The 23140-nt window shown below is 44.8% G+C and overlaps 4 protein-coding genes across 22 annotated transcripts in view; all 4 read right to left on the bottom strand.

Moving 5' to 3' along the window:
* Positions 1 to 1815, bottom strand: part of PXK (PX domain containing serine/threonine kinase like) — a 37713-nt gene extending 35898 nt beyond the window's left edge. For all 16 annotated transcript variants that reach the window (XR_012831200.1, XM_075713997.1, XM_075713998.1 and 13 more), the window contains exon 1: positions 1714 to 1815. Coding sequence is in view for 15 of the 16 variants with exons in the window: in XM_075713997.1 (XP_075570112.1) it covers positions 1714 to 1815 (102 nt within the window). In the remaining variant the exon portion in view is untranslated. The remainder of the gene's footprint in view (positions 1 to 1713) is intronic.
* A 2466-nt stretch (positions 1816 to 4281) lies between these two features.
* HTD2 (hydroxyacyl-thioester dehydratase type 2) lies at positions 4282 to 4913 on the bottom strand. The gene has a single exon (XM_009491859.2). It carries the CDS (start codon positions 4869 to 4871, stop codon positions 4365 to 4367), a length of 507 nt encoding a protein of 168 aa, XP_009490134.1. The 5' UTR covers positions 4872 to 4913; the 3' UTR covers positions 4282 to 4364.
* Positions 4877 to 7389, bottom strand: RPP14 (ribonuclease P/MRP subunit p14). The gene is made up of 5 exons (XM_075714314.1): positions 7304 to 7389; positions 7122 to 7206; positions 6308 to 6384; positions 5624 to 5702; positions 4877 to 4971 (listed from the first exon to the last, which is right to left on the bottom strand). The coding sequence occupies exons 1-5, from the start codon at positions 7387 to 7389 to the stop codon at positions 4915 to 4917; spliced, it is 384 nt and encodes a 127-aa protein (XP_075570429.1). The 3' UTR covers positions 4877 to 4914.
* A 6657-nt stretch (positions 7390 to 14046) lies between these two features.
* PRKAR2A (protein kinase cAMP-dependent type II regulatory subunit alpha) overlaps positions 14047 to 23140 on the bottom strand; it is a 67368-nt gene continuing 58274 nt past the window's right edge. For all 4 annotated transcript variants that reach the window (XM_075713868.1, XM_075713869.1, XM_075713870.1 and 1 more), the window contains 5 exons: positions 20578 to 20679; positions 18684 to 18758; positions 15557 to 15622; positions 14732 to 14870; positions 14047 to 14180 (listed from right to left, as the gene is read on the bottom strand). In XM_075713868.1, the coding sequence (XP_075569983.1) occupies positions 14047 to 14180; positions 14732 to 14870; positions 15557 to 15622; positions 18684 to 18758; positions 20578 to 20679 (516 nt within the window). The remainder of the gene's footprint in view (positions 14181 to 14731; positions 14871 to 15556; positions 15623 to 18683; positions 18759 to 20577; positions 20680 to 23140) is intronic.

Here is a 23140-nt window from a genome sequence, read left to right as displayed (position 1 = left end):
CTATTGTCATTTGCACTAGCAAAAAAAGTGTAATAAGGCACGATGGAAACAAGTTAACAATGAAATTAATCCGGACTGCTAACTGGGGAGTATTAGAAGTTACACAACTTCTCATAGGACGTGGCACATGCACCCCTCAGCTATCGAAACAGGTAAAAAGTATCAGGCTTGCCAGGAAATAAACCTTACCAGTTTTATTTATAAAAGGAGTTGCAACAATTGAGAGCCATAGCCTGCTAGATTCACAAACTCTTCTGGACAATTTCTCATAATGTAACTTCTGTTCAGAGGAAGACTGGAAGATTAGTTAATGCGAGTTCCTCACACAAAGAACACTTCTTAAGTGCGGATTGCTTATAGGAAGAGTATTTAATAAGACAGTCTACAGATTAGTTGCATATCCTGCGGTGAACCTACAATTATTGTCATTCAGGTTAAGAGTATTCACCAGATGCAAGGAGCCAGGAAGAGAGATCAGCAACGCCGGAATCAGAGCTGTGTAAGGGGCAGAAGGAACACCCTCTCTGCATTCAAAACATGCTTCCTGCTAGCGTACCTGCTGCTGAAGCACCTCTGGCCTCCTTCTTAGCCCAGCATCCCCGCTCTCAGCTAAAGCGGGAATCAGAAGTGACAGCCAGTTCCCTCTCTGATTTACAGCACTGCTTGGTCATACCATAAGTAAACCTAGTTTTTAAAGTGGAAAATAACTGCAAACAGGAGATTATGAAATTTGGACTACTACTGCGTGCTCAAAGCCAGTGCAGTTCTGACGAAGGCGGTGTGCACGTGCACTAGACGTCCCAGAAGAATTAGTCTATGACATAAAAGTCACGGCAGGGCTCATTCTGCTGAGTGTCATCACTCCCCACAACAAAGAAAGTGGGGCTGTGCCCTCAGTCACGTCTCTGCAGCTTTACACCCCTCGCTGCAGCCGCACAGTGCGACCCGGGGGCCAGCGTAGCCCCTTGAAACGTAACTTCACCTCAGCTACCGAAATGAGGCAACCAGGACCCATCTCTGCCCCAAACGCTGTAGCACACCCCGAGAAAAACAGAAATTACAACAACTTATTCAGCCAGAAGGCACAAGGCCTCCCTCGGGGCGGGTGTGAGTCCGAGGCGAGCCGAAGCCCAGGCACTGGCGGCACCCATCGCCGGGAGCTGTGGCAGGCTGCGGAGGGAAAGCCCGCTCAACAGAGCGGAGGGGAAGGAGCCCAACAACTCCCGGCTCGCTGCAGGCGGCCGGCCAGCGGCGGCACGGCCGCAGCCCCGTCGGGGGGGGGCTGCCCGGGAGGTGCAACCCGCGCCCCCGGGGTCTCGCCCCGCCGCCTGCCCCCACCGCGTCCGTCCCCCCCCCCCCCCCCCAGCACCGCGCCGGCCGCCCGGGCCCCGCACAGCCCCGGCCCACCCCCCACCCGCCCCGGGCCCGGCCCCAGCGCCCTCCCCGCCTCCCGCGACCCTCGGCCTCGCTCGGGCCGGGCTCAGCCGCAGGCCCCCGCCCGGCCCCGCTCCCCCCCCGCACCGCCCGTGCCCCGGCCCAGCCCCGCGTACACCGGACAGCGCCCCGGGCACCCCCGCGCCCCCCCGCCCCCCCGCGTTGCCCGGCTCCCTCCCGTTACCTCACCTCGCTCCCCCCCGCCGGCACCGGCCGCTCCCGCCGCGCACCCCCCCCCCCCCCCGCGGCCCGGCCTGCCCGCCGGCCGGCGCCGCTCACCGTGTGGGAGTGCAGGCTCTGGCTCGCCTCGATCTGCGCTGTCAGCGGCACCGTGTCGTCCAGCAGCACCTTGCCGGCCGGCGGCTTCTCCATGAAGGCCATACCGGGGCGGGGAGCGGGAGCCCGGCGCCGCCAACCTGCTTCCCGGGGCAGCTCCCGGCGCGGCCGCCGCTGTCAACACGGCAGCGCCGCGACGCCGCCGCCGGGCCTTAGCGCCGCCGACCGACCCGCCGCCGCCGCCGGCCGCCAGGGGGCGCCGCGCCGCGCCCGCACGCGCGGCCGCTCGGGGCAGGCCAGGCCTCGCGCGGCGGCTCCCGCCCCCGGGAGCGGGCCGGGGAGGGGGGGGGGGGGGCATGGTGCCGCCCGTCCCACGGGATTAGGAACGGGGGAGGAAGCCGGGGGGCCTGCCCGGTGCTTTGCGCTCGGTACGCCGCCACGCTGCCCGGGGCTGCCGCGGCGGTGGCCTCAGGGCGGGCTGCGGGAAGGCGATCAGCCAGAGGGAGACGGGCTTCAAAGGGCCGCGCGCTGGCTGCTCTTCACCCTCTGCGGCTTTTCTTTGTAGTTAAAAGAGCATTAAAAAAATCAAATAGCAACCCAGTATCTTCTACTCAATTTGTAGATTTTAGTTTTCTGGTGGGTTTTTTTTTTTTTTTGCAAAACACAGATTTGAAGTTGTTGCTGAGTTCCACAACCTAACTTCCACTGTAGCAGCGTAGAAAACTCTTATTTCAATACTACTTAGCACTTGGGAACCTCCTGCCTGTTGAACATTTGTATTTCCTTTTGTCTTTTTACACCGAATACAGGAATTAATGTCACTTCAGATGTAAGAAGGTCTGCAGAGCTCGACTTTGTCATATGCTTCAGTTACTGTCTCTCTGCCTTGCAGGAAAATGGGCTGCGTGCTGTGGTTAAGCAGCTAAATCTCGGGCTGGAACAGCAATCTTCCCAAATTACTCCTGTAGTGACCCGGGAGGTCAGATACACATTTAATTATTGCCCTAACCCCTCACCACCTACCGACCCTCTCGTCCTCACGTTTGATTCGTTTTGTTAAGAGGTGTTAACATGGCAACTTCCCATCTAAAGAGGCAGGTGAACAGGGAAGGAGCATGCCTGCTTTGAGAAACAGTGTTTGTTTTGAGAAATGGTGTTTGTAGGGCAAAAGCCAGCGATGGGGCAGTGACCCAAGGCAGAAGAAAAGGAAATGGGAAGTGAAGCAACAACTACAGACGAGATAAGGAAAGCTCTCGCTGAATACTTGTTCCGTGCTGTGAACAGGCCAAACCCTGTGCTTTGAAAATAGAGGGAGTATTGAAGTCAAGCAGCTTAAACATTACCCCTCCCTCTGATCCAGTTTGACTTAACACCTGGGGTTTGTTGTTACAGTGCAGTTGCATTTAAGAACATCACACCCAGACAGTGTAACTGTTTTACCAGTAGCTTTCATCACAGTTTGAGGACAAACTCTCTTTTCAGAGCAAACAACTTTTGAGGTTACTTGCAGTCAAGAAAAGTTACAAATGCATTTCTGCTGCAGAGAAGATGGGGGGGATAACAGATGTTTTGCCAGAAAATTATGAGAGCCACCAATTAAAGATACAGCCTGTACTTTTACTCCTGATGGTCCCCATCATTCCTGAAAAAAGTTTCTTAGTGTACAATAATCTTATGGCACTACTAGAAAAATTTAACCTGCATGGTTTACTAATGAATTTACCACAAGCATACTTTACCAGCAACCAAGGTACTTTCAGTGAGCAAAGGGGAATACACGTTCACACAGTCAAATAAGCAGAGAGGAGCCACATAGTTAGTACTCAGCAAAATTGCCCCGGCTTGTCTTGCCCACAGGAGCATAAGGAGGCAATAAGTACCAGCAGTGACAATACAGCTTTTTTAAAGCCTCCCTCACTCTGCTTCTGGGAAGCAAGTTTCAAAGGCATTTATCACTAAGGGTAAACTTTTGTTTATAATTGGGTTTTGTAAAGTATCTCAAGAATTTGAAAATATTACGAGCACCGCATCTCCAGCTATATCAAGCAGAGTATATTTTTTTATGTGAAGGCTGACTACTACCTATTTGCAGAGCTAAGGAAGGCTTTACTAGCTAGAACATTGCAAAAGAGCACACTGCAGCAACATCAGCTAGACCCGCCATGGAGATTACAACAGATCTTGCAGTGCATCTGTGTCAATACCTCCACTTCTGTTCTGCTTGTTAAACACACAGCATTGTCCTTCCTAACACCAGAGCTTGTTAGCAATATAATGACTTTGTAAAGAGTGAGCAAGTTTGAACTAAGTGTAGCTAGTGTGGACTGCGATTTTGCTGAAAAGAACAGCCTCAATATAAGCCCTGCCACTCCAGACTTCCCACTGTAGCAAAGGCTCTTCTTAAAACATGCCACTTCTGTCACAAGAAGTGCCTAGTTCTGTTGGTTTCAACTTGGCAGTACGCAGGGAAAAACGAAAAGCTCTCAGTTTAATGCAATTCTATCAAAATTAAGTTTGTGCACTGTCTTTGAAACATTTTGAAGGTTTTTTGTTGCAAATTTACTGGATTAAGTGATGTCACATAAAAAGACACAGGCAAAAACCAAGTGTACATTTCTGACCTTTATAGTAAAGTAGCATAGGAACAACAGCTCTTAACTGTCTGACACCATGACTTTCACCATCCCTTCCATAACAGTCTTCCCACTTTCTTTGACTTTACAAGATACTGAAATGTGCGCAATAGAACCCTTCAGTCGTTTAACTTCCGCTGCAGCTATGACTTCTTCACCAGTATACAAAGGAGCTGGAAATCGGATTTCCTGAGAAAGAAATACACAACCTTGACCAGGCATTTTAGTACCCAGAACTGCAGAAATAAGTCCATTGATCAAAACTCCATGTACAATAGTTCTCCCAAACCTAGATTTCTTTGCAAAATCTTCATTTAAATGCAAAGGATTTGTGTCACCTGTTAAATCAGAAAAAGTAACAACATCATTCTGTGTAAAAGCTTTGGTAAGTTCAGCTTTGTCTCCAACTTTTATGTGTAAACTCTGAAGGAAGGGATGTCCAAGCAGGGAGTTGATAACTGTTAGCTTTGTCAAGGGTCTTTGTCGGAAATCCCCTCCAGAAATTCCACGCCTGAAGGGCTGCAACATTTCAAGTAACTTCTGCTTTGTACAACCAAACCAACAACTGCATTCAGTCCAAGACTAGTTCTCTGCTGTTGCCAGATAACGCAAGAAGAAATGGAGATGTCTAGTTTGGGGGGAAGAAAAAAAAACACAAATATAGCAAGAAACAAACTAAAGCATTTAAAAAAAAAGATCACCATCAAATGCACTCAAAGTTGAAAATACTTACATTTCCCTTTTACATAAAAGGTTAAAAACTTAGAGCTATGCCCAAGCAGATTTTTGCTTAGCCATGGCTTCAGAGACAAAGAATTCTTGGAACCCATTTTATTAAACAGCATCCTCCAGAAAAAAATAAGCTCTGGAAGTGCATGTTCACACATGCATGTTTAAACGAGGTCAGTCAACAGTGACTATTAGAAAGGGAAGAAATGGGGTAGGGGAAAATAAAAAATTGGACCAAGGTGTGGGCCAAGAACAAAACTTTCTAGAAATTATTTTCTTGCAGATGTATTAGATTGGGACTTCGCATTGGAATGAAACCATAAAGTAATGGGACAGCCACTACCGGCACATTTTACAAGGTTCATTTTAAGATGAGAATTGCTTAAACACAGGCCTACACACCTGCACTGAAAAGCAATTCACTCCCAAACCAAGACGTTTTTGCATCTAGGCCACCTGTCTATGAAGAGGCAGTGTGCTCAGCTAGCCAGACACCCTCAGAGTGAGAACTGGCATTTGGGGGAAGCCAACCAGCCCCCACAGGGCTTTACCTGCAGCACTCGAAAGGCACACCTTCTGTTCTGGTAGAAGCCCAGCAATGTTAGCGCACTCCACAGCTTGACAAGGCCACTAAGTAAAAAGAAAACAAAACATATTAATAAAATCCGTTTTCTCAGTTTTCCTGCAGCATAAACATCTTAAATAAAAACACGTTACAGGAAGAGTAACAAAACCTTAACCGAGTTTAACAGCAGGTAATTGCATCAATAAGTTCTAGTAGTAAGACTGTGCCCTGAAGGGTTATTGCAATGACTGCAGTCTCTTATCCTCGACATCTTGAGGCATGTACTGTAACCTTTTCAAGTTCACTTTACCAGCCCTGTTCTTGTTCCCTCTGTGCGTTTAAGCTCCTTCTTCCCCTAAATCACCTGCAGTTGTCTTCACCATTTAAATCCGGTAACTATTTTCATCTTTACTACAGAAAGAGATTTAAAGTCACATATTTCAGTGGCGCTTAGTTCCTGTCAGGCCATTCTGTTTTAAAGCTGTAATGTACTGATGCATGTAGGTTACCAAACCTTAGTGACTTTTTATTTATCTTCTGCACACTGTATGCAGATGTGTGCAAGTTAGACTTAGCTCTTCAAAGGTCATTCTTAGCTTATGAGTTCTGGTTTTTTTACAAAAAATATTTTCATGGCAAGTATCTGAAGTGTGTACCTACTGTACCTTACCTGCTAACGACCCTTAAGATGGCAGACAGAGTTTTTTCCTCATATGTTAAGACATCAACAGGCAAAGCTGCTCCAACCTATGAGAAAATGTTATTAAATAAGTACCATCCTATGCTCTCACAGTGGTTTATAAGCAAGTGAATCGCTGCCAGCATGTGACACCATTGAAGGCATTAGTTACACTCAAATCACACGAGTGTTTCAGCTACACCACCACCAGATTTTATACAGCACCCTTGGTCTCAGAGGTCTTTATATAAAAGTCACTTTTAGTTCCGCATTACAGCTGGAGAAACAGGGACCCAGCGGTGATGTGCTTAAAGGTCACCCAGCAATGCCGTAAACACAGCAAGAAGGGTACTGTGAACTTCCCCATCCAAGAAGCTGTTACCTTCCCGTAGTTCTCCTTTTAAAACCTCACTACAGTGAAAGCATCAATACCCCAAATTCCAAAAGCCAGGTACGCCGGAGCCACTTGACTATCGACGCCGAGACAAAATGCACAGCCCCAGCTTCGTCAGGAGCAAGCTACGAGGTGGGCTGGAGGGCGGCTAACAGGTTAAGGGAGAGGCGAACCGAAGACACTTGTCCTGCCCCCGCCCGCCTCTTCAGCCCGCCGCCAGCTCGACCCCTCTCCCCTCAGGCCCAGACGCTGCTCTGCGGCCAGACGGGCTGAGCTCCGGGGGCAGCGCCGACAGAAAGCCGACCGCGGAAGCCAGGGGCACGCCGGCCGCTCCCGCAAGGCTCTCCTGGGCCCAGCGAGAAGCCGCCAGCCGAGGGAAGGAGCCCGGCCCCGGTCCCGGTGCCGGCCCACCTCTCCGTGCAGCTCCCTCAGCGCCGACACCACCAGCTGCTTGAACTGCGCGACGCTGGGCCGGGCCCCGCCGTCCGGCAGCTCCCTGCGGGGAAGCAGAGCAGAGGGCAGGCTGGCGGGCTCCCCGCGGCGGGACACACGGACACGCACACGGACACGCACACGGACACTCGCTCACTCACAGGCGGACGCGCAGGTAGTGGTGCTCCGCGGCGCTGCGCAGCACTCGCCGCTCGAAGGCGGCGGCCGGCGGCTCGGCCCGCGCCATGCGCCCCCGCCGAGCCAATGGCGGCGCGCAGCCGCCCGGCCCTTCTACGGCGGCCCCGCGGGGTCAGCTCCCCGCGCCCCGCCTCGGCGTCGCCATGGCGACCGGGCGGCGCGAACGTGCGCGGGCGGCAGGCGCCCGGCGAGAGCGCGTCGCCTCAGGCCCGGCCCGAGGCCCGAACCGCGGCCGCCGTCTCCAGCAGCAGCCGACGACGACTCCCCCGAGGCCTCTCCGTTAGGCCACCGCTCGCCGCTGCTTCAGCCGGGGCCCAGGGACGGCCCGGGGGAGCCGCCGGCCCCAGGCGCAGCAGCGCGTTGCCTGGGCCCGGTAGCTGCTCTCCACCGGGCCGGCTGCAAGCGCCGATCCTCCGGGCAGGGGAAGCAGCCGGTTCCCACTTAAACCCCGCCAGGGTACGGGTGGCAGCAGGCCTCGGTCCGCGGGTCGGTGCTTGACCTCGCCGTGCTGCACCTTCCCTGCGTGCCGAGGCCCAGCAAGGCCTGCGCCTGGAGCCCCCGGACACACCGTGGGGGAAAGCTGAGCTCGGCCTCCTCAGACTGAGGAAGGCAACGAGCAGCCTTTGGGTCTGAAATTAATCTCTGGGAAGCTGTGGGAACAGATGGTGTTTCCGAGTGCTACAGGCTAGCTTTTCGCTTCAGAAAGACAAATATTGAACGCTCCACAATAAACATGCTGCTGGAGAGGGGCTAGCAGAGATGCTCCTTCACTTCCCCTTCAAAACAAATTATGTTAGTCCTGATGCAGTTCCTGGGGGAGTGTGCTGTCTGGCACCGTAACACTGAGGGCATTGTGTTATCCTAGCATCTATTTTGCAGTACACACAACTGAAACATACTTAAAATACACAAAAGTAGGTTGGCAGCGCGTCTTTGCGTCTCACTGGTCAACACCGAGCTGAGGAGATAAAATAACGCAATTTTAGTACCAGCATGAATCCCTGTAGCTGATCTGAAGATTAGTGTGAAACACCTCTTTCGGCGAGAAACAGCAGAAAGGATGGAAGTATCTTTGCTCTGCCAAAATGATGAAACAGCGTCCTCAGCATAAGACCTGCACAGAGTCTTACTTCTTTAAAAAAGGTGGTTAATCTAGGAATTAATACTTGCCCCAGCAGGGTAACACTGCAGTAGCCTAGCGCTCATCTGATGCACTTGAGTTAGGGCCCAGCTCACAAGACACCATTTATGTTTGCCATCACGCTGCTCTGTCATGCAAAGGAACTTCAGAGTTCAAGATGTTTCCTCTATTCAGCCTCAGGGTTTTCTCTCTGTCCCTCCGGGAGCCCAGCCTCCTCTGTGCAGGTGCCTGGCAAGCTTTGGACCTGAGCCCTAGCCCCCTGACAGCCTACTTGCATGTCAGGCTGTAAAGGGCAGATCTCCCTCTCTTTTACAGGCACTGATCTGTTCTCATCTTCCTACTGCTGATGTGGCGCAAAGCCTGGAGACAGCGTATTTGGGTCAGCTAAAGCCCTCGGTGATTTTAAAGAGGTATTCGTAAGAAAACAGCAACATATCTCACAAAAGCCTCCCCAAGAGGTTATCTAATCCACCCCTGCCTCAGACAGATATCGTAAGCATTCAGCAGAGCTAGTTTACAACCATTCAAAAAAAAAAAAAAAAATCCCGTGCTGGAAGATTTCACACTCCCCCAAGCGGTCTATTCTAGCTGTCTTCCAGACAGATCTTTTCAATGCTTAATCAACAGATTTCCCTGCTGTGGCTTATTCCCCATATTAACAGGCCTGTCCTAATCACTATGGGATCATTCCTCCTTGTTGAAATCTTTCATATGTTTGAATATTCCCTGCCCCCTGCTCCCCAGTCCTTGTTTCCATAGGGAAAAAAAAAACCCAACCCCGCAGTTTTTCCTTATCATTCTGTAAAATGTAACATTTTCTAGATACTTGTTTATCATGCTGCTGCCCTCTGGCCCTTTCAGGTATCACCATCTTCCTTGAGTTGAAGTGCCCAAAGCTGAAGTACTGTGTTCCGGCAGAGGCTCTCATGATTAGCACCACAATCCCTCTGAACTACTCTCCCAGGCTAATTTAAAAACTGTACATAAAATACTAAGTGTTTAGAAACAAAACTTCAGCAAAAGCAAATATTATTTGAACAAGCAATTTCAATTGTACCGAAGTAATTTTTTTCCAAATTGTTAGTTAGGTTAAAAAAAGGCAGCTTGCCACATAAAAATCAGTAGCTCTAAGCACAGGCCAGCAAGAGACCTCCAGGAATACTGTGTTTCTCCTAGGAACCGAGAACCAGTTAGCACAGTGCTCAAACAATAAATCAGTTCTACGATAATTTGGCAGACATATCAGAGCAGCCAGTTTTATTGGGAGCAATAATATCTACAGAAACTGGTATTAATTTTAAGATATTAGTAAAATTTTATCACCAAACAGCAAAACTTGGTGGTCGGGTAATGTATAAATCTGTTTTGGTTATTGCAACAGGGCGAGTGCTGTTCTCCATAAGGCTCTGATAACACAAGCAAAGGAACTCAGGCACTCCGAGTAAATCTGGTTAGCTGCTGTGAAGTCCACTCCTGATGTAAGCACTGGGGGAGGTTGTGTCAGCTGCAGTAAGTCAATAAAGAGCACACACAGGATTGTACAGGAAGGCTGGACACAACATGTCAGTTTTTTTATTAACCAAAAACGAAGCTAAACCCCAGAGTGGTTTAACTTGTTAAAACCGTATGTTTATATGGCAAGTATTTTTCTTTCATGTTCAACACTATAGTGCAAGAACCAAACTTTGCAGCTGTTCATCCTTTGAGAATCAAGTACTAAATGTAAAATGAATTAAAAATAAGGGTCCCTCAATGAATCAATTAAAAAAAACCCATTTAACTCAAAAGAACAGACCAATTTTAAGAACTGTTTTATGAAATTCTCCCAAGTGAAAGACCTTTAAAAGCACTTGGAGCCTTGAGGTAGCAACTTTATGCAGAATTTAATTCCCCTCCTGCCCCACAGAGCAGAGGAAAATTAGTAGCGCATTATTAGCTCCAGCCAGCTAAGCGGAGTTGAGTGCTCTCCTATGAGGTTAGTGACCTTCTCTTGCATCTTGAAATAGCAGTCTAGTGCTGCAGACCGTCAGGAGGAAACCCACCAGGAAGGCCTCTTGAAATAAAATATATGGTTTGAAAAATAGTTAAAATAATCAGCAATAACCGTAACAACAAAAAATATCTGGAGTGAAAAAACCCAAAGTGTTTGTATTTTGGCAAGACTAGTTTATAAATACATGTCAAGAACAAGAGTCCGCTTTCAGCCAACAGAAAAGAAAGAATGGAAGTGACATTCAAAGGGGTTTCATTTTTTGCCCTCTGTGCAAAATTGCACTTTGTTTTTAAAGTTTTGAGTTTTGCACTTTTGTTTCTAAAAAGAAAGCACTTTTGCCCTTTTTTGTTCTTTCACATTGTGAAACCTGTGCTGTGACATTAAACAGAAATACCATATGCCAGGATATTTGACCACTGAAAGCTCCTCTCACCAACTTCACAACAATCACAAGCAGGGAATCACAAACAAGAGACTTTTTCTCCCCTCTAAGTCTCGAAGACACTATCCTCTTCACCCACTTTGCTGCTGACTTATTTTATTAAAAACTAGATCTCTCTCTACTGCCAATTTCAGAGACTCCATGGCAGATTTACTGAACACTGAACAGTAACAACAAAAAACCTGGGCTCGTTGTCACGACAATCGCAATGAACAGTCATCGCGAAAAGGAATGAGCTGAGATAGTGATGCGCGCAGATCTTCACAAACAGGCGCCTCGCTTCACTCCCTGGTCTTGTTATCGCCACTCACACCCTTTCCGACTTTGCTCATTGCTGGTGCTCTAACGAGATACCTGGCAATGCTGAGTATCTCACTACAAGCTTCTCTCACTATCTTCATGCTCCAAAATTGTACAGAACAGGTTGGTTAGACCAGACCAAACTAATCGGGCACATTGCAAATTCTAGCTTTTAAATGGAAGAGCCTTCTTACAGGCTCATTCTCTTTCAGCTCAAGGTCAAGTTGCCTCTTTGCACCACAGAGTGATGTTACACAGATCCTGGATGCAGGATGGCATTGCCCAGTATGCCTTTCCTTCAGGGAGTCTAGAGAAAGGTAAAACTTCACAACTTCTTGCTCGCATGGGATCCCAATCTTTTCACTTTACGTTCTCATCCTTTCCTTTTGACTTCTAGAAGCTATCAAATCCTCCCTTCCAGGCAGAATTACCTTAACAATCTAACATCAGCCTTGCATGGTTTTTTTGGTTAAGCTTCAGAACAATTGCCAATGTTTGCATATGCTGAGGTATACAATTCTGTCCTGCAGAGAACCAAAGGCTGTAAGAACCACAATTCATCGTAAGGCTGCCCAACCTGCCAGGATCCTCTGGATAAAGGAGAGGATATTCTGTCTGGGAGCAACAAAGGCCAACTGATGATGATGATTCACAGCATGATGATTCTCTTTAGCTTACATGACAGTTTAGGCAGCCCAGAAACTCCTACTATTTTGGAGACTAGTTTATGTCTGGTTCGCAGGACAGTCATGAGCTGGCTTCAAAGACTCTTGTCTTGGAGCCCAAAGTATCTTAAAGTTTTATCTGTTATCAATGCAAGGACCTGATGAGTGTGGGGGTTTTTTTCTTGTTTTTTGTTGGTTGGGTTTTGTTGTTTTTGTTTGTTGTGTGTTGTTTTTTTTTTAAAATTCTGTAATCAAAAGAATTATTTTGTCTTTGGTGTTAAACCTTGGAAGCATGAATGAAGTACCTGCTGCTGCTTCGGCTATAATTTACAACAAAAAACCAGCTCAGTAAAGCAAGGGAAATTCACTGTTCTAAAATACATGCAGTTAGAACAGCCACTAGACATCACAACCAGGACTTTAATAATATGGAAATACCTAGTTTAGTGGTGTCCATTACAAATCATTTGTATTATATAAAAATATGACTCCAATTACAGTAACTGGACAACAGCCATTCAAACTTATGAAGTTTCCATCTTACTCATATTGCAGAACTGGGATGCTCACCCATTTAGGGAAAAAAAATTGTCCAGAAATCAACTTAGAGTTGCAGCTAAGTATCTCGTGCCTTAGAGAAGTGTCAACTGTGGTAACTAGAAGCAGGAATTCAACATTAGCATCCTTCTAGTCTTGCTCACATGGCCATGAATAAAAAGAGCAGGTTCTGTTATACTAGCATCCACAATTAAAATTTTATAACCCCATAAAACACCAGTAAGTTTTGCATGAGCTGCAGAAGAATGCAAATTCAAAGGGTCACTAGATTTATTACCTACAAATTCAGTGTCTTAATATAAATATTCTGTTTGTACACCATAAAAACTTCCTTCTTACGGTCTGATTCTTAGACAATACTCTGATAAAGTCTCAGCAGTATGCCAATTCAGGTCATTAAAGCTATAGAAAGAGTCTACCTAATAAACGCTGCAAATTTAACAGGTATTTTAGATAAGCATCATTAGCTTAGTTATCACCTAAACCAAAAAGACTCCCCAAACACACCAACTGCGTTAGCAAAGACATTTGTTTTACAAAGTCAAATGTTGCCAACTTTTGAAAAGTTTAGCAAATCAACGTGGTATTTGGAAGCATCCAAGTGTCTAATGAAGTTAGAATACTGTGAAATGTTAGGACTGGGGAGAGCTCCTGTAAACAAGTACAGAAGTAGTCTTCATTTAACTTACAAAACATTCACCTCCTTAAAAAGCTTTAAAACTGACCCAGTCAACAACAGTGCCCTGGGAAATCTAGCGGTATAAAGGATCTCTGTAAGCAAGAAAAGATCATATATTGTGATCTCACCACAATAAAATGTACTCGGTGTGAGAACAAGGAACAAATTTGGGGAGATGACAATTATGACACCTTCAGGCCATTTGATCTGAACCACTGCACTTTTTTTGGGCAGCATAGAGTAAAACAATTTTCTTTGCCGCTCAGAAAACACTTACAATATAGTAATGCTTCATTTTCTGCATTTTGTTGCTAAGCAGACTCTCCCATGTCCCCAGCTCAGTTTACTTGGTTTAAAGAGCTATAGTACCTGCCGCCTTCTGCAGGTGGAAGAAAACTTCAGTGCCACCTTATTAATTGGCTCCATTGACATTTTAACTTCAAACCCAGATGCTACAATTAAAAGCAAATTTGACATTGTGTAAGGAAAGCATCAGATGAAGGTAATAAGCCTGTAAAAGGCTTGTATTCCACAGGTTGCCTCTGCAGAACAGGCAACCTCCCACTACAGAATCTGATCTGAAAATTTATCCCAACAGTAACACCAGGAGGAAGGAGGCTTCTATATCTTGCACACTTTGGGTTTCGTATCAGGCACTTGAACTGTTGGACAGATGCCATTCTGAACCAAGTAACTTAACATAGGGTTAAAATCATCTTTACTCTAGGTCTAATAATGAAGTATCAGCAGCAAAGTGGAGGCAGGGAGTGAGCAATCCATCTGTGCTGAGACTTGTTTATGGTTTCTAAAATGCCCAAGAAGACAGCAGCAGTAACTGTTCCGTAGTGTCCGTTTTCCTTGTGAGTTGTGTTGCAGATAGGAGGCTTTTCTGTGTCTTGAACTAAGAAGGCATTGAGGTACCCTGTGCCTAATTCCCTGGATCCAACAGGTCCATGCTAGAGCCAAACATTGCCACCAGCTGCTCCTCATAATGTGTTATATTCCTCTTCATAATGTCCATGCAGGGTCCAAGCAACCTCTCAAATGCTTGCACATCCATGACTGCAAAGGAACAGAAGTGAAAACAGGATTGTTTGTCAAGAAGGACACCACACACCAATCTGTTTTTTGAACTCAGAATACAGACCACGAGTCCAACCCATTCAGGTTTAAGGCTTCAATAGAAGCCACAGAAACAGAAATCAAATTTCTGATTTCCCTCTGTACTGTTATTTGGAGAAAAAAGATTGATGAAATACACACCCAACCTCAAGGATAAATACAGAAGCCAAATACACACCACATTGGCATTAAAAGATCACCTGAAAGCTGTGTGTGACAAACAAGCTGTAGACAAGAAGCTGATGCTACTTACCCCTTCAAAGAGTACAGGCCACACAAGCAGAAAAAACCCAGAATCTGCTGGAAGGAAGCAGCGGTGCTTCTCAAACTTCAACATGGAGATCCGCTCCAGCCCATGCTCCTGGCTTCTCGTGTCTGACCACCAGTTACCAAAAGGCTGCTAGGTTTTGAATAGCTGCTCGCTCAGGCATGGTCCACAAAACAAGCAAAGACCAGAAAAGGGTAACTAGAAACACACAACATGTGCTTACCTAAACATTTCACCTCCCCAACAGCATAGGCAGAGGCTGCTCTGGGTTTGTTGGTAACAAGTGCAAGCTCTCCAAAATACTGCCCTCTGTGACACCGGGCAATCTCCACTTCTTGGTTAGCTTCTTTACTTGTCATAGTCTGTTAAACAGTACATTTTAATTATTTGCATACAGTTCTGTCTTTGTACGAGGCTGCAGTTAATCCCAGATATCTTACAGATGTGCAACAGCTCATGGTTTAGGGCTTTTAAACTGGCAAGTCCCAAGTCATGCTCTGTACTGGTAGAACACCTTAACAGCATGTTCAGTTACAAGTTTGATAAGAAAAGTGTATGCCAGCCCACAAGTTTTGAGACTGGCAGATATTTACTGTTACAGCTTTGGGAACTGCTATTACTTTAGCCTAACACAGGTTTTATCATCCACAACATGTTGTTCCCTAAGGCTGTTTCAGACTGTACAGAGATCCATTCAAATGCCAATGTCTAGTCTGTCACTGGAGATAACAGACCCCAGGTTTTGTAAGTTGCAGTTTTCTATAATCCTAGAAGAAAAGTTTCATCTCCACTCTTAAGGCCAGGAAGAGTCTATCAGGTTAGTTTGCAGAGGATCAGATAACAAGCAAAAGACTTTCCAACTTTACTAAAGTGACTTCTGGCCACTTCAGAACAGGTATGGGGATTTACAACCTACATCACGAGTGACAATGAAAATTATCATAAAATAGTATCTTAAAACAAGTCAGGGTAGGCTTTTTCATACCACATGTATTAATCGATCAAATCAGGGATTGACCTAAAGCCTAATCACCCTATTTGAACTCACCTTGCTTTTAATCAAGATTTTTACTTCACCAGATTCTACAATGTAAAAACAATCTGCTTTATCACCCTGTGAAGAGGAAAAGGTAAGACAAATTATTTTTTAGTTTACTGTAAAAGTATGTATAAATGGTATTAAAGCATTCACTCTGAACTAGACCTTGTACAGAAGTCTGCTAGAATTGACAAACACTCAAATTCTGAACATTAAAAGGTGACTGGTTAGGTAATATACTAGAGGAACCCACAGGGCAAGGAACTATTAGTACACATCATTCACTGAGAGGGCAGGTGGAAAAGAAAAAGCAAAGGAGATTGACAATATATAGCAAAATCACTTAATCTAATCCTGAGGGAAGTATCCAATAGTTAGTGAAACTAAGCAGGGCCTAGAATGTCCAGAAGCAAGTGTTAATAAAACACCGATTTGGTGACTGCATTTCTAGATGTCAGTAGGAAGAAGGATCCATTAAACTAAGTACGAGCTCAGTCAATCCAGAGTAAAATAGTGGGAGATCAGCAGAACCCAGAATAGCTGTATTTGAGGAGCGTGAACATAGAAAGTAAGAGGAGGATAGTTTACAGAAAAGCAAGTCCACAATGCAAGCTATCTGCATAAGGAATGATGCAACCGCTGTGTAAAGGTAGTGAGAATGGTAAGGAATAAAGCACTCGGTAGCATCATGCCATTAAAGGAAAGTAAGTCACATAGGGCAAGTGGGAGAAAATAAAAATTGATAGCCATTTTATATCAAGTTCTAGAAAGATATCACAAGGTGTTGAATAACTGAGTGTGAAATATGAAAGTTTGGTTTAGTCAAATTCAGCTGTTTCTATGAAAAAGTCACTGTGAGAGTGACCAAGCACTGGAACAGGTTGCCCAGAGAGGTTCTGAAGTCTCCATCCTTTGGGGTATTCAAAAGCCATCTATCTGGACATGGTCCTGGGCAACTGGCTCTAGGCAGCCCTGCTTCAGCAGGGGGGTTGGACAAGATGACCTCCACAAGTCCCTTCCAAACTCAACCATTCCGTGATTCTGTGAGAGTTTCTAGAACCTTTTTCACATACAGATGTATCTAAACCGCATCAGATTGCGGGCCTTCAACGGTTCGTAGTTTACATCTGCCCTGGAGAGCTTCACTAGGACTTAATATTTTGAAAGTTTTAGCTGTGGCAAAGAGGACTTTCACTCTCTATACTTGGTATAGGACTGGAAGTCAGAGTAGAGAGCCAGCACATGCCTCCTGCTATGAATCAGAAGCAAAGGGACTAAAGGCTTCATGGAGACAGAGGCTGGATAAGGAATTGATAAGGGAATGGGAGCGGCTCAGCAAAAAAACCTGTGAAACAATGTGAGGAGAGTGACAAATCTGACTAAGTCAAGTGGGCAAGGAGACTGTGAACGTGATGGGAAGGATGGAGAGAGATGGTTATGACTTGAGTATGAAACATGGGCTGGGAGAAGACAATGCAAGATTTAAAGATGGAGTTACAGAAGAAATCAGGCCCTTAGCTAAGCTTCCAGGGGATGGTCATAAACCACCCAGCACAAAGCTTTTCATTCACTGTTGCCAGCTACCACAACATGAACTAATACACTTAGCACACTTCTGAAAGAGTAAGTACTGAGAAAGTACTTATTTTTTTAAAAGAATGAAAATAAACTGAGTGGGAGACATCTTCGTAACATCAGCAGGCACTAAGAATTTTCAAGTGCTTTAAAGCACACTGCCCTTAACTGAAGGGTCAAATTCCAGAAAGATCATTAAAATGCAAAATTATCCATGAGAGAAAAGGGGTTCATGGTATTAATGCAACTGCTGTAATGCAAGAGCTATCACATCTTTTACAAGCATAAAATTTCATCATCTTTAGCAGTGCATTACCATCACCCAGACTTACCCAGACTATTAATCCTCCTTTTAAGGGTAATTACATCCTTGTCCTTAATTCAGTTATTACAAAAGATTAAAACCAACTGCGTAATTGGATCACTGATTGCATGGGTTCCCAGTTTTGAAACTGATTTATAAACTTTGATTTTGCTGAGAGTTCGGTTTTCTCAGGATCTTAAGCAACAAGATTTAACTTAGAAAATTGAGGGTATTTTTGGAGAGAAGTAATTTGGCAGTATTTGGTTATCAGCAGACTAAGGTTTCCTGCATTCAGAGTTATCTGACATTCAAGGCAATTAAGATTAATTCTTCAAGACATTATCAAGGAGTCATATTCTGTTTATAAAACAAGATGACAGTTGTGATCAAAAGCCTGCAATTTCAGGTAAGCCAAGGACTTTCTTGCATTAACTTCTACTTGAACTAGAGCACTTTTGCAACAAAGCAACCCCTAGCTAAACGTGATGCAAAATTCCAGTGTTTCATCAGTAACAGTGCTCCAAAAAGTTGTTTGTGTCACAGCCAAAAAAACCTCACAGCTTTAGCTTGAGTTTGTCCAGCTTCATATTCCACCGCTCTGGCCTTGATCTATTACAGCAGACAAAATATATATCAACAACCAAAGGCTGTTGATTGAAGCTAGACTACTCCACCACTGAAATATTCTTTTTAAGAGTATCAGGGAAAACAGTGGTTTTAATTAACTCTGATAGTTTCTTAGAACAGTTAACTGAGTTGGGTCCAACTAGTAAAATATTGCCAGTGACTTCATCTAGTTTCATCCAAATCATACTCCTGTTGAGTTGTTTGTTTTTGTTTAGTCAAACCTAGGAATTAGAGGTGTCTTTACTACATGCTTGTGACTCCTGGTTTAATTTGGTCAGAGGTGCCTATAAAAAGTCTAGCTGGAGGTTTTCATGGAAAATTACATAGACAGACATTTAATTTCAGCTTCTTAAGACATACTCCTCTTGACACCTTGCAAAGACCATTTATAAAAAAACAAACAGATGAGAGAAGAAAAACCCAGAAGCTAAAGTTGTAAAATAAATTTGTAGTAAAAGACATACTGGCTGTTCCCCAAACATTCAAGAAGTGGTTAAATAAATTGGAAGTATTAAAAGAATAAGTGATGCCAAGTTGGTCCAAGTAATAGGACTCTATAAGTCAATTCCAAACAGGAAAAAAAGAAGCAGAGAAAGGAGAATGACAAAGAGAAATTTAGATTGCAAGTACCTGAGAAATGATACGTTCCCCATCTTGATACACTTTCTCCCCTATAACATCCACTATCTTCATTCGCTCTGATGCCTGGAACGAAAAGGAAAATTAAACATAATCATCTATTATAGTACACCTCTGGTAAACTTTGTAGCCCTGAAATGAAGAGGCATTCACTAGACAGGCAAACACACTGCATCTGGGTACTGAAAAATACAGCCCCTACAATGACATTGTCATACTGCACCACAGCTTTCAAGACTACCATAATCAGTAGGGAAAGAAAATTGTCTAGTGTCCCATTCATGCGCTTTTCTTACCCCCAATGTTAACAAATAACTAATCTGGCTGGTTTAGACCTAAGGAAAAAAAAAAAAATCACTTCCTCTAAGATTCAGTTGAAATTTGAAGAAAACAGTCAGAAAAACATCATAAACTTTCTAAGAACAAACGCCAATGAAAAACACCAGCAACACATTTTCAAAATATTTTAATCACCATATACTGAATATGTGGGGAGTTTTGTGTCCCAGAACTCATTCCTAGACTGGAGAGAGGAAGGGGATATGAAAAGGATACCGGCTCTAAATTGTAAGCAGGCACTGCAACAGGATGCCCAGCAGCAAGGGCAAGAGGTACTAATCTGATGTGCAATGAGACATGCCTGAGTCTTCATAAACAGGAAGGGAGAAAGAACAGTTAAATTTATCTCCAGTGTACACCACTGCCCATCTAGAACACCACAGAACAATTTTATTGGTTCAGAGCAGTGTAAAAAACATATTAAGAAAGGAAGCAAATCCTACAGTTAAAATGAATATCTCAACAGATGATTCAGTTGTAATCCATTTGTTCCACAAATGCACCTCAATCTAGCCTGTGTTTGAGAAACTTAATCCTGATCCACACACGATTCAACTGCAGTGTGTCATGCAAAAAGCCATCCAGTGCTAATGAGTTATTTTTCTGTAACTTTAAATATTTATGAGTCATTTTTGTGCTCAAAAAAAGTCACATTGATGGAACTAGTTTAAGCCAGGCACTGAGGGAGAAGGTGGTGTGCAATTTACCCATTCCACAGCTACCAACATATGTCCAAAATAATATATATTACAGGTTGCTATTCACACCTAATGATACTTTGCAATTTTGTAATTTTCTCTCAAAGGGATTAAAAGCTTTTCTCAAATACTAAAGATTAATGCTGAAAAATATTCTTATGATGAGAAAACAAAGAGAAGCTAAGTTATGGTGTACAGCAAAGACAGACACATACTAATGTCAAAGCAGTTTGGTATGGCTCCAAAAGCCCTCTGAAGATAGAGGCTGAATTGATAGCTTAGAAGTGACAATTTACAGATTGTTCCTAAAGTCATGCACCACACACATAAACATGACATCTGCCTGCTCATTTTGTTCCCAGGTAGCAGTGATTCCCTTTAGCCTATTCTTAGTTTACCTCCTGAATATCAGTTAAGTTTAAAGCAAGACCTACTACAGCCCACATCTTTGCCTCAAATTTAAAATCATTCATGGCTGATAAAGGCCAAATATCCCAGTGATTGTATCATTACTTTAATATTACATCCTCAAAGGGAACCAGAGCCCTAAGTTCCAATTTGCACTTTAATATCTGTTCTCTGACCTATTTATTTTGTCATTTTTTTAAATCTTTACACAGACAAGAGATAAAAACCAGCAAATGGCTTACTGTGAACAAAGGATATGAAAAAAACAGTGTACAACTTCAACAATGCGAATTAAGTTGTACAGTAAACATGATACCAAAGCAGCTCTTAAAATTTCGTTCTAAGCAAAAATGACACAGATTTCTGATATAGCAGAAACACTGACTATGGAGCTAATGCTAATGCACAAATTTGATGCAGATGTCTCTTAGAGGCTTTACCTCCAAGGATTTAAGAAGGGGCACAGACTCAATAAATAATTCATACGTCTTCCTCTTCTTTGCGTTGTTTTTCAATATAATTCTTCTGAATGTCACGCGATCCTGCAAGAAACAGCAGAGAATTACATTATTCCTCTTGACTAAAATGCTGTCTGTTTAAAGAACTGATGAACATGAACTAGTATTTGCAACAAACACTGGGTTTGAGAAGCCAGCTGTTAAAATGATACCATATCCATCGCAATGGTGATCGTAACAGCTCTTGTGAGAGTACTTGTTGCAATACCAAATTGAAAAAGAGGGAGCTGTAAGACCTGGTCCTTCTCAGATAAGCATTTAAGAATTCCATTTTTAGTCTATCTTATACTGGTTTTCAGGGATGAGTTTTTGGGATTTGTTTGGCTGTTTGTTAATACATCTTTCATGTTTCCACCTACAAGGAAGAAGTTATGGTCTTCTTGCTGAAGCCACTGAAAATTGGAATTTCCAGCCCTTATTTGTAAAGGCAACTGCAGGATTAAGTCTGAATTGGATTCTTCTCTACTTGATTCACTGTCCTGGTTTTGGCTGGGGTAGAGTTAATTTTCTTCCTAGTAGCTGGCATAGTGCTGTGTTTTGGATTTAGGATGAGAAGAATGTTGGTAACACACTGATGTTTTAGTTGTTGCTAAGTAGTGCTGACACTAGTCAAGGACTTTTCAGCTTCCCATGCTCTGCCAGGTGCACAAGAAACTGGGAGGGGGCACAGCCAGGACAGCTGACCTCCACTGCCCAAAGGGCTATTCCATACCATATGGCGTCATGCTCAGTATAGAAACTGGGGGGGGTTGGCCGGGGAGCCGCGATCGCTGCTCGGGAACTGTCTGGGTATCGGTCGGCAGGTGGTGAGCAATTGCATTGTGCATCACTTGCTTTGTATATTATTATTACTGTATTATTATATTGTTATTATTACTATCTTTATTTTGTTTCAATTATTAAACTGTTCTTATCTCGACCCAGGAGTTTTTCTCACTCTTATTCCTCCGATTCTCGATGATCTTTCAAGGTCCCTTCTAACCCAAAGCATTCTATGATTCTATGATTCTCTCCCCCATCCCATCAGGGTAGGGGGAGTGAGCGAGCGGCTGCGTGGTGCTTAGTTGCCGGCTGGGGCTAACCCAGATTTCAGAAGTAAGCTGGAGATTCACACTGGTTTCCAAGAGATCAGGAACAGAGCATCAAACAGCAACAGGCTCCATTCACTCCCCCGCCTTCTAGGACGCGAGAGGCAGCTTTTTGCAACGCCTACTTCCTAATCGCCGGCTGTCCACATGTACCACAAGCACCTCCCTGACGGAAAAACGGTTTGGTTTGGTTTTGAAGCCCAAACACCGGGCAAGCTTCCCACCCACCCACCCCGTGCCGCCCCCCCCGGCAGCAGCCGGCGCTGTGCGGGCTCCCGGGCCGCTGGGCGGCGCTGCGAGCCCGGCTGACGCCCGGGGAGGCTGGGCTGCTCCCGCCGGAAACGGCGGGGAGGGCCCCGCTCCCGGCACACACCACACACACCCCCCCCCCCCCCGAAACAGGCCGCCGCGGAGCCCAGCGGGAAGGGTAAGGCACCTGCCCACCAGGTATTTTTGTTAGTGTCTGCCTTCCAGTAATGCCCACGGCCTCTCTTCGGATCGACGCTAAATTACGAACGGAGTGAGAGCTGCCGAGTTTGCCTTACGCAACATGAGGCCCTAAGCGTAAAAATCAGAAAGTCAGAGGAAAGGAGCAGAAATTTGGCTAGGAAAATGGTACCCCCCAAAACCGAAAAAAATCTTTTACATTTACATATACCACAATTACAGAATCATAGAATCGTTTAGGTTGGAAAAGACCTTTACGATCATCCAGTCCAACCATTCACCTAACACTACCAAGTCCACCCCGAAACCAATTAAGGGGAGAGTAGCAATTTCACGTTTCCTGGCTTGGTGGCTGGATTATTTTTTAATGAAAGTAAAAACTAGGAATCATTAAGGTTGGAAATTAGCAGAAACACCCAAAGTCCCGAGAGCCATTCCTCTGAATCTCATTTTCTGAAAACATCAATTGATACCTTAGCAGAGACATTTTGAGGAGAAGAGGTATTTTCAAGTAAGAGAACAGTTTTACAGGATGCAGGCTGCAAATACATGTAAAACAATGACTGATACAGCTGACGCTAGTGGAATATAAAAGTTGAAGGATGTGAAAGATGAAGGGAAGAATGGTATTACTGTTACCCAAAAGAGAACAAGAGATGATAAAGTATGAGGGACTGTTTTGGTTTTTTGGTTTGTGTTTTTTTTTTAAAGAAATTCTTCAGTGGTAGAAGTCTCTTCAAATGTACATATTTGGAGAAGCAGAAAGGCACAGAAATGGTCAGGGGAATAGCAAAAGCATTAAAAAAAAATCAGAATTCATGTGTTTGAGAGTATCAGCGAGGGAGGAGAAGCAGCAGTATTTGAACAAAAAAGGCAGAGCAGTTGAGGAAGCGTGTGTGATCATGAGGTCTTCCCCAGACATGTTCAATAACAAAGGCTGAGGGCATTTC

This window comes from Pelecanus crispus, chromosome 7 (genome assembly GCF_030463565.1).
Source record: "Pelecanus crispus isolate bPelCri1 chromosome 7, bPelCri1.pri, whole genome shotgun sequence".
Lineage (NCBI taxonomy): Eukaryota > Metazoa > Chordata > Aves > Pelecaniformes > Pelecanidae > Pelecanus > Pelecanus crispus.
This window is presented reverse-complemented; position numbering and strand designations above follow the sequence as displayed.

Excerpts from the sequence above, each read along its gene's own strand:
- HTD2 (XM_009491859.2), bottom strand. The coding sequence starts at position 4,871 with ATGTTGCAGCCCTTCAGGCGTGGAATTTCTGGAGGGGATTTCCGACAA.
- RPP14 (XM_075714314.1), bottom strand. The coding sequence starts at position 7,389 with ATGGCGCGGGCCGAGCCGCCGGCCGCCGCCTTCGAGCGGCGAGTGCTG. Across the intron at positions 6,385-7,121 it reads TGAGGGAGCTGCACGGAGAG|GTTGGAGCAGCTTTGCCTGT; the intron begins GTGGGCCGGCAC and ends ATTTTCTCATAG. Across the intron at positions 5,703-6,307 it reads ATCTTAAGGGTCGTTAGCAG|TGGCCTTGTCAAGCTGTGGA; the intron begins GTAAGGTACAGT and ends CTTTTTACTTAG.